We start from the raw sequence: 14,540 nt of genomic DNA on the forward strand, positions 1-14,540 counted from the left end.
TTTCTTGAATTAATTTCTCTTTTTTTCCAACTAGACATTTTCCTTTCATGAAGTCATTCCCTCTTAACCTTATATTCATAGTTTCTCAAACCAAAATGAACACTTACTGAGAAAAGATCATAAGTAGGTTCTGGTGGAGTCAGTGCAGAAGAACTTTCATATGAGGGGTTGGTGATATTTGAAGGCTGTGACTTGTCCAGTGATGATGTGTCAGTCTCATCTTTTGACTACACAAAAGCACATAAGCCTGCTTAAAATTCATCCTCCTTCCAGTGCATTAAGTGGGGCACTCACGCTTCACTACCAGCTGATGCAGTGTTGTGACTGAACTGGCTGTATCATCTAACTCACTATCTCTGAGCATAAACTATGTTTTGGATTGTTATTGTATTACTCAGGTCACCTAACACTGATTTTCCTCTCCCTTCTTATTTTTAAGCCTCAGCAAAGAATGGGAGAGGAAGTGTGGCCCTGACCTTGTGCCTGGGGTAAAAAGTACCTGATTGGTCCCGAGTGCTGTCATTGCAACTATATAAAAAACCAGGCATTTCCCCTGGCTCTTGGGTCCTGTGTTTTGTTTCTAGAAGATGATTCATATTATATGCAGGGCCTAGAACAGGAAGGAATTTGTTTACTTAAAGGTGGACTTTCTTTTGGATTGGTTCTTGTGTATTCTGTAACTTTTTTTGTCATCCCTCATCTCTGAGTAGCTTGGCTGTTGCTGGCTGGTTTCACATCATCATGTGACGTGAGATAGCAAAGTTAGTTAAGAGAAATCAAACATGAGAGCACATCAATATAAAAACCTGCACTCTTCAATCCTGCAGTCATTTAAATTTGCTTGTCTTTTGAATCTGGCCTTTTTCCTATCAAACATTTCAACCTCCAGAGCAACAGAATGATTAGCTATGCCGCAGAGGAGGGGGAGGAGAACTTTCAGTGGTTGCAATTACCTGCAGGAAGTTTCCATGCATGCAGGAGCCCATTGGGCTCCCTGGGTGGAGATGTCTGGGGGCAAATGTAAGCTTGTGCCCAAGACCAGTGTGGGAGCCTTCCCTACTTTCTCTGTCTCAATCTGAACAGTTCAAGTGGGAAGTGATGGGGAGTATTTCTGTCTTAACAAAATACACGGAGAAACTGGAGGTTGTGAATTTGGGAGGTGCGGTGGGTCTGGAGAAGCCCTCCCTGCTTTGTGTTCCTGTCTGCCACCTACCTTGAAGTGCTGGAAGCTTGTGTTTCTCTTCCTGAACCTGAGGTAAGAGTATCCAGTAAGAGCCACAATTCCAGTAACTAGACAGATGCCAAAGAATATTCCTGTCCCGGTACTGGCATGGAGAGGAACCTGGAAGCAAGCAAGAGGGTGAATGAGCTGTGGGTGGGCACTGGTCACCTTCCAACAGCCAAACACATGTAGTGTTCCTTGGAGATGTGCTCTGAACCTGAGCTGCTCTCGTGCTTGAATTCCTGGTACATGTTCCCTAGAGACAGTTGAAGTGGCCTTTTGATAGAATCATGAATTGTTGAGGTTGAAACAGGTCATCGAGTCCAACCATTCACCCAGCACTGCCAAGTCCACCACTAAACCATGTCCTGAAGTGCCACATCTACACATCTTAAAGCCTTCCAAGAATGGTGACTCTACCACTTCCCTGGCAGCCTGTTCCAGTGTTTGACAACCCTTTTCATGAAGAAATTTTTCATGACATTTGGTCTAAACCTCCCCTGATACAACTTCAGGTCATTTCCTCTTGTCCTGTTACTCGGGAAAAGAGACCGGCCTCAACCTTGGTACAACCTCCTTTCAGGTAGATTTTTTATTTGGGGTACTGGACATTGCTTCCAGTACACCTTCATCTTCTTTGTTTTTAAAGCTGAAAGTTTTGAAGAATGTCTGAGGCATCTTTTCTGGTCAAGTTTTTCAAAGGAGCAACAGGGGCTACAATGAGACTTAAACCTTCCTGGCTTGAGGAAGAGAAACGGGTACCAGATTTGCCTGAGTAGTTTTGTAAACCTGTCCTACAAACTCTAGAGGGCTTTGCATGGGTTCAGGCTAACTCCCCACTGCTTTGTGCACTGGGGAAGTGATGGTTATTGCCAACTATCAGTAGCCATACTATCCTCTAAGCCCTGCTTACCAGGGCTCAAACCAAACTGCATCTGAGACCTAGGCCCGTCTCATCACTGGTCAGAGGGACTGTAGCCTGTGCAGAGGGGTTGTAGGGCTGGTCTTGGCTCTGCCAGTAGCCCAGCACCTGCTTTCTCTAGGTCCTTTTGCCCCAACACATGCAAAGCCTTTATGCTGAAATCATTCTTCAGTCAAGCTAGTAAAGTGCCAATCCATATAACTGTATATAATTTTTATAAATATTTTAATAAATATGTAGGTGAAGGACTGAAAAAAATTCTCACATGATTTGGATTTAATCTAAAGGGAAGAAATGCTTCTAGGCTCTGACTTGGTTTGCCTTCTGCAGTTCTGTGGCCTGACAGACAGGTATCATGAAGGTGACTGATAGTTTAGGGGTCATGGTAAGCTTTAGGGGCCCCAGGGCGTGCAGCCACTCAGGCTGCAGTCTCCCCAAAGCATTGTGCTCTTTGCTGACATTTTGGGAGATGAGGAGGGTCCGGAAACAGTTAAGAGGTTTGTATTGCTTTTCATACAATGCCTTAACTCTGTGGCCTTGTACTTAGGAAAAAAACTATTAAACTTACCCCGACAAAAATAATCGTATTGTTGTCCTAATAGATATGCTGTCTTTTTTTTTTTGTTTTTGTTTTGTTTTTTTTTTGTTTTGTTTGTTTGGGGCTTTTTTTGTTTGTTTTTTTGTTTTTTTAAGAAAACAATTTATATGGTGCAGCTGGACAGCTAAATATTAGAAAAGGTTTAGTTGCCCTCTAGCATGTGAAAGGTATTATAATGAGTGTAATATCATGATGCTGTAGACTGACAGAAATTGCCTGGTTTTTTGAATCATTTGCAGGCATTAATTTATACTATTACCCAAGTGTGTCGTTTCCTACTTCTGAGAATTGTAGGCTGCAAGAGGTTTTTGTGAACTGAGACTGTGCAGGCATATTACTGGACTTCTAGCAATATGCCTGCACATAAAAAGCTGGTTTGTAAAGGAGAAAGGGTTGCTCAGAACAAAATGAAGGTGAGAAATAGGGTGTCAATAGGATTAACCTTGTGGACCAAGGAGATGGCTGGATAACTGGAACCTTTGCAGAAATTCATGCAGGCAAAAAAATAGATCTGTTTTCAAAACACCATGTTGTTTTGGATAGGAAAGAACACCAGGGCAAGAGTAAACAATGTTCCTTAGAAGCTTGAAAGATCTTTTTGGAAGAACTAAAATGGAGCTTTATGAAATCTCCATTACATACATGAGCTCCGTTATTTTATATAAAGAAAATAAATTTATAAATGTGGGAAGAAATTGTTCAGATGGAAACATTTTGAATAAGCTTCACTGGCACCTTGTTTTCAACTTCCAGTTCTCTTTGAAAGTAACCTTTTAAGCTGAGAATTGCATATATGACAAGGAAACTGGGAATATATGAAGTTCAGCAATGAGTTTAGGATGATATAAGCCACAGCCACCTCCCATCACATCAAAAAACTAAATCAGTATGTACTTACAGGTTCTGGTGGAGCTTTTAGAGGTTCTGAAATGATGTGGATTATTCCATTGGAAGCAATTATATCCCACTCAACGATAGCACTTCTGTCCACATATCGGATCTCGCTCTGACAGGAAAAAGAGGAATGAGAGCTGAGCTTTGACACTTCTCCCTTTGGGACTGAAATAAACATTGTCTACTTCCCCAACTCAGTTACTGACACCCAGAGAGAAAAAACACGAGAGCTTACACTGCTGCCTCCCTGGACATCAGCCTGGGATGGCCCTGGGCTGGTCATGGTTCTCCTGTGCATGAAGTAGCCATCATCATTACCTGCATATTGCCTTCAGGCATTCATCTGTCCTTTTTTTTCCCCCCTTGCTTTTTCTCTTTTCTAAGTAAAGTGTTTTGTGGTGCTTGTGCAAGTGCCAAGCTCTGCCTAGGAGCTCTGTTAGTCCCAAGTACCAGGCAGTTGCTTTCTGGGCTGAGGCTGTCACTTGTTTGCAGACTCGAGAGCTGGGTCAACCCTGATGGGGAATCACTGCCTGTGTTTTATTTGGTGGCCCCATTTGGCAGGTTATCAGGATGGGATCAGTTGCTGCCAAGCCAACACTTCTCTAAACTCTGCTGATAATGGGAGTCTTTGACTGTTTCATGCTGGTCCTGAGTCCCTCCAACCTGCATTTGTGTTTTAGGAGAGTAGATTCATGGGCATCTGCACTATTACAAGCTGTGCTTTCAGTTGCATGCTGGCACAGTGGTTTCTCCTCAGTGGGCAGAACCAGAAGCTGCTGCCTGCTCTTGCCCCTGGCATGAGACAGTACACTGTTGCTGAAGCGTACAGCAACTTTCTGTGCCCAGGGAGGAAGGGCTCAGTGTGGTGTCAATGCAGAGCACTGTGGGAGTCACCTTGTGTCCTTCCCTCACCCCTGTGCTGCCCTGCCAGGGTCCTGATGAAAGATTTGTGGGCTCCAACCGTGTGTGCTGGGATGGGGGTGCTTGGCTGCCACTTCTCCTTGCCACCCTGGCACCCAACTGAGCTTTACTGCAGGTGGGTGAACTGAGGACTTGCTCAGGTTCTCCACAAAGGAGGCAAATCAACAGATTTCTAACCTCAAAGTCTTCCCTTGGGAGCTTTTGAAGAAAGCTGGTTGTGGGGTTTCTTTTTGTTTGTTTATGGTTTGGGGTTTTTTTGCCTTATTTTTTTTTCTTTAAATAGAGAATGTCTTCTAGCTCACATATCAGATGAAAGTCACCCAAAAATGCTCCTGGTGTGCTACTGAGTGATACAGGTAAGCCTTGTACTGGTGTACCTGATCTCTGAAGGATATTCTTTATTAATGCAATTACTGGGTTTGCAGTATAAGGTGGTTTTAAAAATATAAGTGGTAATTCTTGTGCCAAAGGAGTTTCCTCTGAAAGGGGGAGGAGGAAGGCAGCAAAGGCAACAGATGAATCATTTGTACACCTCTTCCTGCAGCACCTATTTCTTCATTGTTGGTGTCCATGAAAATCTGCCCTCGGCCCCAGTTGGTATGTCAGTCACCATTCTCTAGAGCACGTTTTAATTGCAAGCCCACAGCTGCAGAGCTTCTTATTTTTGTATTGATCTATGCAGCATCACCCACATCAGAATCCCAGACCTGGTTTGAAGGGGTTGCTGCCACAGGGGTCATTTAAAACACTTGAGCAGTGAGTGTTTTCTCAATAACAAATGAGAAGCTGGGGGTGTTTTCAAAGGATGCATTCCCCTAATTCAAAAAATACTTTCCATTTGCAAAAAGAATATAAATTTTCATATTTAAACCCCACCAAAATAGTAATAAAAAGGCAAACCACTCTTTCGTCTGCTTTTGCTCTGAGCAAGGCTGTGTTGGAGTCTCCTGCCTCTCCCAAAAAGTTACTAAGAAACTTTACAAATGCCAACACCTACCTTTAATGATATACTGCTGCTCTCATCTCTTCACCTATCACACAGCCATTTCCCATAATCCTGCCAGGCTGAAGGAAGGGTTGAATCAAGCCTGTATCCCCATCCTGCCATTCCTGCAGGTCACTTGAACAGCTTCCTTTGCGTTTTGCAGGTCAGAGCTTGGCTGTTTGCAAACTTGTAGATTTGCAGTTTGCCAGTTGTTATCCCACAGTCTCTGGGCAGGAAGGAGCCTTCTGAATTCAGTCTCTCATTGCTGCCCACTCTAACCTTATTGAATTGCTCTCCAGAGCAGTGTGCTAACCGATTACAGGGTATAGCATGAGCAGGGGGGAAAAGAAGGAGGACAGGAAATTTATTACAATGTTACCTGTTTAGCAGTGGGGGCTTGATGTTCCTGGCCCCTGGTGTTTGTAATGAGGAGTTTTTTCCCTAGATGAGTTAGAAGAGTGGTTCCATTGGTCAAGTCCTCGTAAAACACTATCCTGGCATTAGATAAATGATACTCGATGTCTCTCCCTGAAAGTGTCTGCAAATGAGGGCAAAATGCAAGGAGTGTTAATGGATCTCATTAATCCTCTGGATTTACTGGTAGGCTAAGTGCCTGTGACCTTTTTCCTCTCTGCTGTTAATGCTGCAGCAAGTGCAGCAGCAATAGGAGCTATGGGGAAATCTGCATGTGAACAGTGGGACCTTGGTCCCTGCTGGCCTCCGACGGCTGCCTGCAGCAGGCAGTACCTGAATTCCCCCAGGAGAAAGGATTTTACTCTTCTGTATGATGAGCTGGAGTGATGAACCTCAGAGATATCCCAAACAGCTTAACGATGTAAGCCAGTGCATAAACCCATGTGAATCGATTGAGACAATGTTTAATTGAAGGAAGGAAAGAAAGAATAGAAGGGATAAGCACAGAAATGAAGCTAGGAACAGATGCTTTTAGTGTATTTGTGGGAAATACCAAAGCTGTGTGCTGCTTTCTTCAAATAACTGCTCAATATTAATAAGTCAGAACAGACTTCATCTCAGGCAGACTCCTTCATAACTGGGTAACTAGAATCCCTGATGGAAAAGTCTCTGTAGTTACTCAAACGCTTGATAACCTTGCACTTCTATCCGTGGAAGGGAAATGGAAACAATGAATTCACCTCTTTCAGGAGCACAGTTTAAATTATATGGGGTTACACAGAAGTCACATCCTACTAAGACTTTTTTTTTTAAGCTTAAATTTCACTGGGATACAGAAACCCGTAATGGCTGTTTAAAATGTGTTATTAAAATGAGGAAGGAAAAAAAAGAAAAAAACCACTGACCTCATTTTCCTTTAACCCACTATCGTTTGGAGCAAAGAGAGTGGCATGCACTGACAGGTCCGTGAGGTACTGGAGGAACTCTCTCCCCTTTCTAGAGCTGTTGGAGTAAGCCATGATGTCCTAGGCAGAAACAAAATCCAGCTTTACTAAAGGCAACTGTGTACTCCTGTGTGGAGAGTGGAAAAGATGAGACCATATAAATAACAAAGGAACTTTCTCTTATTAGCCATCAAGCAGATGTGGAGTGACATTACAAAGGAAGTTTGTATTCAAAATCCAGCTTTATCTGCTGATTTGATGAGCACATCTTAAACTGAGTTGCAGTTGTACATATAATGGCTTTCTGAGTACTGGCAAAGAAAGGATCCTTTTAACATTTTTTCTTTTCCCAGTAGCAATACAATAAAGTTCCAAAGCACAGTGCTCCTTGTGATGCTTAAAAAGCCAGGAGCGTTTGTGTAGAGAATCTCCTTTACGCTAAAGCTGCACCAGCATTTTAACTCCAAATACATTTTAGAAACCAGAAAACTGTTTGGAGCCAGCAATTACAAAAATAGTAACTAAGTTCTGATGTTGATGGTGCAGGTTTAGACCATACCCCCTTGCTTTACTAGTGTGTTGTGGTTACGTGTGTTTGCTGTGCCAGTAAAGCAAACACTGAGATACAAGCCACAAATTCCCCTTCGCTTCCCTCCCCCCCTAAGCAGCGTGTCAGCCCCGGGCCGTACCGACAGGAAATTTGTCAGCGTTGGGAAGGACATCAGCACTTGAAGCAAATTCCCACTGCAGGAGAAGCCGTCCCCCACGTAGCCTGGCTTGCAGGTGCAGTTCACCTCTGAAAGATTTGAACACGGACAGCTGTTTGGGCAGATGCCCTTCCCGAGAAGGCTTTAGGCTGCCCTGTGCCTGAGGAACAACTTACAGGCAACATATTTTTTTTTTTTAAGTTAAAAAGCGTCAGATTCTCTTGCAGTGTTATCTAGCAGCCTGTAACTGATGAAAGGAACCAATATCTGGGCTGCTGCTCCCATTTAGCCCAGAGAGATGTGGCAAAGGACCCTCTTACCTTTCTCTCTGTAGCAGAAAACATCCCAGGTTTCACTCAGATTGACTCTTTTCCCATAGTCCACGATGCCAACGTACCCAGAGCCACAGTTTGGAGAGGAGAAGCCGGTCGGGTAGCCCACTCTTTCCCCATCTAGCCAGCCAGCAGAGCACAGGTGGTACCTTGCCTGTGGTTGGCACAGCCATAAGAGGAAAAAACACAGGGAGTTGCTGGGTGGTGGGGCTGGAGAACTTTGGATGAAATGAGCAATCCCCCCCGGGTGCTCAGGCAGCACCTGCCTTGCCAGCACTCTTTCTGTGCATCTGAGTAGTCTCCGTCCATTCATCTGTCCTGCAGCCTGCCCCGTGCAGAGCTAAGGGGCTGCAGAGACTGGAGCCCCTCTGAAAGTTGGTGTCTCCTGGTACAGACCAATAGATCCTTTCCTGGAAAAGCTTCCCTGAGTGCACTTCCCTGAGTGGATGTGAAAGCCAAAGGTGATGTGCAATTCCACTGGGTGCCAGCCCACCTTTTGCAGTGTGGGAAGGACTGACAAAGTAGCTCAACACAGAAAGTAAGTCACCAGAAGTTCTGGAGCCAGCCCCATTGCCAACTTTGCTGCTTCAAGGGAAGTATTTAGACTATGGAGCACAGGGAACCTGCAGCTCTGGCTGCAATCTGAGTCTCCTTGAGCAGCAGAAGGAGGTGTATGTCCTGGCCGAGGTACAGCCTCACATTTTGCTAAAAGTGTCTCTAAATGGTGAGTGTCTTTCTATCTTCTGTAGGTGTGAAGGGGTCAGAAAGAGGCAGTCAGTCTGACCCCCCTTCTAAAACAAGTTTTGCAAATCCAAATTGTGATGCTCATCCCATTGACATCAGCCATGTGTTGTCTATAACATACTCAAGGAAAATAATACAGAAATGGGTCTGCTAGCTTAACAGCATTTGGGGAAAAGATTCCTAGAGACTTACTTGAAAGAAATAAATTAAGCATAATTCTGAGGTGCACATTTCTCTAAGAAGTATTAAACCCCCAAGGAAAATACTCTGAAAGTCTTACTCTACCTCTCACCCAAGTATCACTGGAAACAAGAACTTTGCAAGTGGTTTCAGTGTTGTGTGAGCAGGCACGAAACCAACAAACAGCCTGAAAACTGCTCCTGGCCAAACATGGCATGAGGGAAGAAAAGGAAGGAAAATTAAGCTTATTAGCACAGAGCAGCCCCCTTGCTCCTCCCTCTACATTTGTGTGTGGCTAAATCCACTCTGGGGACCTCCTCCCACAGAGAGGCTGCCTCACCTTCTGCGCATATAGCAGCTGGGTATATGTAGCAATGGTGGCTGACTCATTGGCACAGGCCTCCTTTGCCTTCTCATAAGTCATTTTGTACTGCCCTTGTGAGGACCGCAGATGGAAAACCCCAACCGTGGTATCTGCAAAGAGAGAGAAGAACCAGCTCTTCCTGAAGGGGTTTCCATGTCTGGATGCAGAGTCAGCTGTCCCCTGCAAATGCTCATGGATTTTGTGAAATGTAGTTAGGACAGATTGATTCCTTAGGGGTAACATTCCCACCTGGAATGCCCTCACATCTTGCTTCATAAATCTGGTATTGCAAGGTACGTAAGCACACGTTCTAACTGCAATCTTCTCATGGTTTCAAGGGGACATAAGTAAAGGGTTGAGTGAGCTTACAGATCCTGGCCACTGGCCTCAGTGCAGCAGCTCAGGGATGATGGTGTGCATGGAGTGCCATCCTCACCTTGGAAATGGAGGTCGGCACAGTCAGCATCGGGGTGGCACTGCCCGTTGTCTTGCAAGCAGCGGTCAAGAGGAAGCTGCATCACGGTGCAGTTCAGCCCATCACCAATGTAGTTATTTTTACATTCGCACTTACGTTTGTCCTGGTCAGAGAGAGAATGAAAAAGGCCTAGCCAAGTACTTAGCTGACATAAAAATGGTATTTCAAGCAACATTCTGAACTGCTGGAAGAATTTCACTTGATATAAGCAGGAATAGACAAACAGGAGAGTTGCTACTAACAACTAACCAAAATGTTTACAGATGTACTTTGGTGCTTTGCTGAATTAACACCAAAGCATAATTTCATTCACAAAATTAATAACATGCATTGCAGAGTTATATGACACATAATTTACAAAAATGGATGGCAAATACATAAAAATTATATTTAAATGACTGGGCATGGAAGCAAGATAAAAATTTAACAGCCCCCTGATAGTAATAAATGAAACCAAGTAGGAATCGGTGACATCCAGGGGTTGTGATGGTTGACAGCTGGAACGGATTAGTGGCAAGACTTTTCTAGATCACTCCTGGAAGGCAGCTCAGGCAAGACACCGAAATGGAACAGACAGGTGATCCTGAAAGCACCAGGACAAATGCTGGGTCAAGTCACCAGCACAAGTTTCCTAAATCACATTGACCATGTGGGCTGTGGAATTTTTATCATGTGGCTGCAAATCTTTTTATTTGAGTCCAGTAAGTGACATTATTCCCTTGACTATCCCTTTATTTAGCTTCCAAATTGTATTTAGTTTCAATCCAACAAACTCCTGTTGCAAATAAGAATATCAGTAGGGTGAGCCAAGAGTGGGACAGAAAAACTGTGCATGCAAAATATCCCATCCTCTGTGGTACCTCATTCCCCAGAGCAAAGATGTCAAACTATTTCTCACCCTTCAGCTAAAAGGATACCAAACTGTTGTGGAAAATAGGTTAGAGCTCAGTAAAGGTTGTTTTGGAAAACAGGGACTTAAAGGGGTACAGAGCATGATCCCACCAGAGGAAAGGCTTCTCCTGGCACCAGGGAGAAATGCCTCAGACTTCCCTGCTGGGGACTGAAATCATTCAACTTACAGGTCCTATGACAGTGCAAATGGCATGCTCATGGCAGCCTCCGTTGAACCCATCAGCGCAAGGATTTATTGGAAGGCACGTAAACCCATCTCCCTTGTATCCTTTCTGGCAGTTGCAGAAGACTTTCACCCCAATTTGTGTGCATTCAGCCACCTTGTGACACCCACCATTGTTTTGTTTGCAAAGTTCTGCAGCTGGATGGGAAAAAGAAAGCAAGTGAGTAAAGTTTACTTTTAAAGATCATATTCTTCATAAAGACAAACCTTCACCTGTTCTTTCAAGGTACACTAAAGTACTAGAATAATTTTGCTGGGGAAAAAAGGACTGTTTCCTTTTCCTGAGGCCTTACTGAATTTCTGTGAAGGCTACCCTTTAGGTTTCTGAAGCCTTTGTCAGGATGTTCTTGATTTAAGAGACACAGCATCACCCTGCAGACTTCTGGCCAGGTTGACTTTGGAAGATGCAAAATACCTGGCTGAGAAAGAACAACTGTTTCTGCAACAGTGTTACCAGGGTACTACCTTGATTAACGTCATCAAAGAAAATCATAGAATCATTTAGACTGGAAAAGACTTCTAAGATCATCGAGTCCAACTCTAAATGCTGTCAGGGAAACCCTGTTTAAAACCCTGTTGTCTTCCACACCTGACTGAGCTGCACTTATCGCTCGTGCTCCTGGTTAGTAAAATCTGGCAAAATCGGCCTTATGCTTTAGAAAACCCTGATCTCTATATATTCTAAATTTGTTTCACTTGCTGCTGTGTGGAATTTTTTAGGTTCAACAGGCAACATTTCATACTGGACATTAACTGCATGCATGTGCATGTGGCAGAGGGAACAACCTGCCTTCCAGTTGTGAGTGGGAGGGGGAGCTCACCCGTGCATGTGATCCCATCCCCGTCATACAGCGGCTTGCACTGGCAGGTCTTGTTCTCTGTGCAGACAGCGTTGGGGGAGCAGCTGGGGGAACACACTGGCAGCAGAGCTGTGGGGGAGGTAGAACAGCTGGAATGAAAGAGCTCTGTGTATCACAATGCCCTTGTTTTCATGCAGAGGGAGAACCCCTCATACCAGTCTTGCTAACTGGAAAATCTGTAAGAATATTTTTTTTTTTGACTGCTTGGCCCTGGGGTGATACCTTCTCTCAAGCACCTCCACAGGGGTGGTAAGAACTCCTATTCCCATATCACAAAGGAGGAGACAGTGGGGTGAAGGGACTTGTTCACAGTCTAGAGTCCCTTAGTGTTCTTTGATTGCTCCTGACATTATTAACTCTTTCTCTCCCTTATCTATGGAAACCTTCTGTTGAATTGCAAGGGCTTTCAGCCCATGGCTCCATGTGACAGAGTCTGATGAGAGGAGGCAGAGACCTAGCTTGGTTTCACACAGCCGGCCAGTCCATCCTGTTTCACAGAAACATCGTCCTGTTCCTGAGTATCCTTCATCACACTGCCCGTTGTTCTTGCACTCACAAGCTGGAAAAGAAACACAGAGAGATCACGTGCAGGGCTGCCATTGGGAAAGGGGAAGATCTTTCTCCACAGAAACATCACCTAGACTGTCAGTTTAGACCCAGTATTATCCAGCAGTAATTTAGATGAGTCTAACCTCATGGTTTTTCACCATGAGGCCAGTCAACAGAGGACCAGACTTTCCAGAGTGGTTGAGCAATCTCCATCCTTGGAGGTTTGCAAGAGGATAAATTCTGAAAAACATGAGCTCAGGACTGACCCTGTTTAGAGAAGAGGGTTGGACTAGACACCTTCTGAAACCCCTTCCAACTTGATTTATCCTGTGGTCCTATGATTTTAGAGCTGGCATTAATTCAATGTGCCTCTGAAAATGAGTATTGATCTGCATTTTGGTGGAGTAGCAAACTCCACAAAGGACTGTGGCAGGAAGGAGTTAATGGCTGAGCTGAAGACCCAGATGGATCAGTCCTAATGAGCAGCAGCTGGTAATTGTGAGGAAGCCAGAGAAAACCGAGGTGTGTAGAGGGAGAGGGTTTGATTGCTGCGTGGGAGAAGGTCTAGCTGAGTAAGGAAGCTGGATATGAGGTTAGTGAGCTTTGCTGTAAAACATGGATGAGTTATCTGTAATTTTTTTTTAAGGTTTTAGATATTTTTGTGACTAAAAGCTTTTGGATTCCTTTTACATATGAGATGTTACTCCTTGTGCCCTTCAAACTGAGGCAGTTAATCTATAGGAGATGTTTTTTGCCCCACTCTTTGGGTCCTGCAATAACTTATATGCTGAGTCCTTCTTAAGGAATTATTGATGGCTCTCTGCTTTATAAGGTAATGCTGTAGCATCCTTTCTTGCCTTATCTGTGTTCTTGAAATATTGTTGTTTAAAGAAGAAAATTATGTGGAGTTAGTGGAACTGATTTTTTGAAAACCTGTCTTGCTGAAAGGGAGCTTCACTTGCTGGCTTTATTTCTTTTCACCTGGTTACTTAATTTCTGCCTGTCATAAATACACATCAAAAAGAAGGGGCTAGAAAACTTTTTTTTTCTTAGAAAATCTGGGTTTCAGACTAACAGCTCTTAGAGTTTCTGTTATGGTGTGCTATAAATTGGATAAATTGTAGGTAAGCATAATCCTGAACATTGGTGTCCAAGGCTGTTTTCTTGCATACACACCAAGAATATCTAGCCTGTAACCTCCCCATCCTATGGGCCTCAGGAGGAGTACAGGTGTACATGGTTAGGGTAGAAGGTTTAGTGTTACAGCTTCTTATCTGAAGGCTTTATGTCAGGAAAACATTGAAGTCTAAAGGGTGATATTGATCCTGCTTCCACCTACTTTACATTTAAAACCACAGAGAAGGGGATTATATGAGCAGTTGCTCGACTGTCTCTCTTCACAAATTGTCTTCATCTTGGTGTCCTTTTTCTTCTTTGCAGAAGTAGTGCATGGCCTTGGCCTCCTGCAATCCTTGAGGAATCACATTACTAAAACGCTTAAAAAGTCTTAAGCTTTATGTGGATGGGGGAGAAGGGTGTGCTGTAGTTAAAAACACTTGTTGCTGGAGGCTCTGCCTCTATTCCCTGTTACTTATGTACCATGTAAGAATAGGAGGTGCTGTGCAGAGACAGCTACGCAGCCTCTGCACCCCCTGCCTTCTCCTCCCTTCTGAGACTTTGTGCCATCTCTCCATGTGAGGAGGCACCCAGGAAAAATGTTGGTGTTAAGTGGGAAGCATTTTTTGACTTGCTTAGAAACTCACTGCTGATGAAATAGTTTGGGCTTGATGTGGGCACTGATATGGAAAGGAAACTGAAACGTACGTCTGCAGTTGAAGCCGTATCTGCCTGGCAAACACAGCTCACACGAAGTCCCATTGAAGCCCCTGTTGCAGTGGCACTTTCCTGTCCCTGTGTATCCGTCATTGCAGAGGCCGTGGTTGTTGCATGGGGTCTCTGAGCCACCAGGGCAAGCTGAAAGGTTTAAAAAAAAAAGAAAGAAAAAGCAGCTTTTTAGCTCAAGTGTTTATTCATTGTCACTGTTGGTTATTTACTGCTCTGTAAAAATAATCGAGCAGGGAAATGCCTCTGAATGCATCTCTGGTGAGGCATGTAAAAGCAGCTGTGACACTGTGACTACTGCAAGCCTCTTACCCTAAATTCCTTGACACACTTTTACAACTCCTGTCAGTAAGGTGCTGAGGACCCTTCCAGCCCTGGGTCGTGGATGCTGTTATCTGGCTGCTTGCTCAGTCAGACCTGTCTGTGAATGGCACACCCCAGACCCTGCCCAT

The 14,540-nt window shown here is 44.2% G+C and overlaps 1 protein-coding gene across 4 annotated transcripts in view; it reads right to left on the minus strand.

Moving 5' to 3' along the window:
- STAB2 (stabilin 2) overlaps positions 1 to 14,540 on the minus strand; it is an 86,527-nt gene that overhangs the window by 3,446 nt on the left and 68,541 nt on the right. For 2 of the 4 annotated variants that reach the window (XM_032687859.1, XM_032687858.1), the window contains 13 exons: positions 14,071 to 14,220; positions 12,152 to 12,256; positions 11,659 to 11,766; positions 10,782 to 10,975; positions 9,664 to 9,805; positions 9,204 to 9,337; positions 7,928 to 8,093; positions 7,590 to 7,696; positions 6,862 to 6,981; positions 5,922 to 6,080; positions 3,641 to 3,748; positions 1,214 to 1,342; positions 108 to 227 (listed from right to left, as the gene is read on the minus strand). In XM_032687859.1, the coding sequence (XP_032543750.1) occupies positions 108 to 227; positions 1,214 to 1,342; positions 3,641 to 3,748; positions 5,922 to 6,080; positions 6,862 to 6,981; positions 7,590 to 7,696; positions 7,928 to 8,093; positions 9,204 to 9,337; positions 9,664 to 9,805; positions 10,782 to 10,975; positions 11,659 to 11,766; positions 12,152 to 12,256; positions 14,071 to 14,220 (1,742 nt within the window). Of the gene's footprint in view, positions 1 to 107; positions 228 to 1,213; positions 1,343 to 3,640; positions 3,749 to 5,921; positions 6,081 to 6,861; positions 6,982 to 7,589; positions 7,697 to 7,927; positions 8,094 to 9,203; positions 9,338 to 9,663; positions 9,806 to 10,781; positions 10,976 to 11,655; positions 11,767 to 12,151; positions 12,257 to 14,070; positions 14,221 to 14,540 lie in introns of those variants that run through there. The other 2 variants (XM_032687860.1, XM_032687861.1) reach the window with 2 other exon arrangements.

The sequence above is a fragment of the Chiroxiphia lanceolata genome, chromosome 5 (genome assembly GCF_009829145.1).
Source record: "Chiroxiphia lanceolata isolate bChiLan1 chromosome 5, bChiLan1.pri, whole genome shotgun sequence".
NCBI classification, from domain to species: Eukaryota; Metazoa; Chordata; class Aves; order Passeriformes; family Pipridae; genus Chiroxiphia; species Chiroxiphia lanceolata.